The sequence below is a fragment of the Fulmarus glacialis genome, unplaced genomic scaffold (genome assembly GCF_000690835.1).
Source record: "Fulmarus glacialis isolate BGI_N327 unplaced genomic scaffold, ASM69083v1 scaffold3221, whole genome shotgun sequence".
NCBI classification, from domain to species: Eukaryota; Metazoa; Chordata; class Aves; order Procellariiformes; family Procellariidae; genus Fulmarus; species Fulmarus glacialis.
Genome location: NW_009192009.1, coordinates 65810 through 68281, shown reverse-complemented (window position 1 = coordinate 68281; position 2472 = coordinate 65810). Strand labels below are relative to the sequence as shown.

General features: G+C 44.6%; 1 protein-coding gene across 1 annotated transcript; it reads left to right on the top strand.

The window, feature by feature from the left end:
• Positions 1–941: 941 nt before the first annotated feature.
• LOC104083404 (putative beta-lactamase-like 1) lies at positions 942–1908 on the top strand (the record flags this gene model as incomplete). The annotated part of the gene is made up of 1 exon (XM_009586878.1): positions 942–1908. A coding segment is annotated over one exon (967 nt), but the record flags the coding sequence as incomplete, so codon positions are not given.
• Positions 1909–2472: the final 564 nt, after the last annotated feature.

The following is a 2472-nucleotide window of genomic DNA, read 5'->3' as shown; positions in this document are numbered from 1 at the left end:
ATTTTTGTAAAGGAAATTTCCATTCATTGATACAGAAATTTTAACATATTTTTCTGGGTATGTTGAAATTCAGCTCCATTTCAGATATAAAATTTTAGATCCAGAATGTATTTATTCTTGGGGTAGAAATATATATGCTCATCATGCTTTTATTCAGCTGGGTTGGAAATTGTTGATGTGGTACCAAATTTATGATCTAAATAGGCCTCAGTGAGATGTGTGGCTTCACACAATTAAAAAAAAAATAAAACGAGCAAGGTTGAAACATCGTGAATTTTGAAAATGTGTTCGAAAAAAGGTTGCCCATTCATGTCTTCATGTCATTAAACTTCATTCAAGTATAAAGACTTGAATCACTTTATGGATATTGAAGACTGAAGCACTCAGGTGTCTTTAATGACTCAACACTGCTGCTTTGTAGACTTTTAAGCGCTTTTTAAGTGCTTTTACTGTCTTAAGGTAGCTTAGGTGCTTAAGTGATTATACCATGTTAAATCTCCAAAGAGGCTTTTACCTGGGATTTTGAGACCTTTAAGGTAAGCACCTGTAACTCTCAACTCAGCTTTTAAAAAGAATGGAGATATTCTTTGGTGAACAATTATAAACACTAAGTCAGAATATGCAAATATATAGGCTTTTGCATAAAGTTTTTTTTTTTTTTTGGTTTTCCATCTCCAGCTCTCTTTCTGTACATAGCAGTTAAATAGCTCTGCTGATGTTCCCGTAAGAGATTTCTCTTTCTTGACTTAACAACAAATCAAGGCACAACATTCAGTTTTTCTCTGTCCCTCCTTCATCTCTCCTCTCTCTTTAGCATGTCATCTGATAAAATGAGATTTTTTCCCCAGAGAAGAGAGACCTAGCCACTGTTTTTGCATAGTCATGCCCACGCCGTATCACTGAGGTAAGGCTGATCCAGACATATTCCTCTTCCTTTTCAGATGCCACTACAGCAATTTGGCCTTCTCACTGATGGCACACGTGCTAGCCGACCATGCAGCTGAGGGGCAATACCAGCGCTGGATCTCGGAGAACATCCTGGACCGCTTGGGCATGGAGGACACTGGCTTCGACATCACGCCACCCATCCGCTCCCAGATGGCCGTGGGTTTGCAGCCAGCCCCTCTCTATGACCTCGGCTGGTACAGGCCTTCTGGCCAGATGTACTCCACAGCTGCCGACCTTGCCAAGCTGGCAATGGTCTTCTTAGGCACCTACCACCGTCGTCTCCTAGAGCCTGACACAGTGAAGACGATGCTGACCCCTCTGTTTAAGTGCTCCACTGAATACTTTGCTAACAAGACCGGCACACCCTGGGAGATTAACGAGCAATTGGGATATGATGTCATTAGGAAAGACGGAGACCTCGACGGTTATTCAGCTACCTTCTCTCTTATCCCCGAGCTCCGCCTGAGCTTCATTGTGCTGATGGCGGGGCCCAGGCCTCAGGGTGGAGATATTGTGACTCAGACATATGAGTATCTTATTCCTGCCATGGAGACGGCGTTCAGAGAGGCAGAGAAAAGCTTGATACCTGCTCCAAGTCCAGGCCCTTATGTTGGCTACTATACCTATTCCAACCTGACTTTCTATGAGATCAAAGTTGGACCTGGTGGGGTGCTGGTCATGCAGCAGTTTGGGCCTCACGTGGAAGAGCTGATTCCTGAAAAGTACCGGACAATCAAGCTCCACCACCTGGAGGATCGTGTTTTCCAAGTCGTTTTTGACAAGGAGTTCCCATGTGTTCTGCACCTGGGCTCTGCCTCCATCTCACTGGAGACCCAAAACGGGCAGCTCTTTAACTTTTACCCATTCGATCGCAAGGGTTTGTCTCCTGGCTTTGATGCACCAGGGCTGAACACATACAATGTGGTGCGTGTACTTCGTAAACCTGTATTCTATAGCTAAATGTCCCCTCTACTTTTCTAACCACTTCTGGTAGGTGGCTCCAAATCTGTGTCTTACCAGACTCTCCTGTCTGTGTGGCTTTATGGATGCCATTTAAAAGGGAAAGATGGTGGCAAATGACTCTTTTGCCCAACAAAGGTGTCACGTCCCACTTCTAAAATGACTTTAATGACTTGCAATCCCTGGGGGTGCACAACATGCCAGCTAGCAGCTGGGGATGCCTGCAGAAAAAAGAGGTGGGAATGTGCTGGATGGATGGTGTTTGGATGCCATAAAAAAAAGCCGAGCACTTAAGTCTTCACACTTACATTGTCTGTTTGATGACCACTGTGGTGATTGACTGGTATCATCAAAGGGCTGAGAATTTCCTGTGTCTCTCAGAAAATATCTCTTCTTCAGTCCAAGGGTTTTTCCAGGGCTCTTCAGGAGCCCATCTACCATGAACAAGATTCCTCACCTGGGTTTGCCAAAAGCATTATGTGCTAGAAAATGGCACCAGCCTGATACCAGGCTCTGCTTGCGATACCTGAGAAGTGAGGGTCCATTTCTTTCCTGGGTCACAAC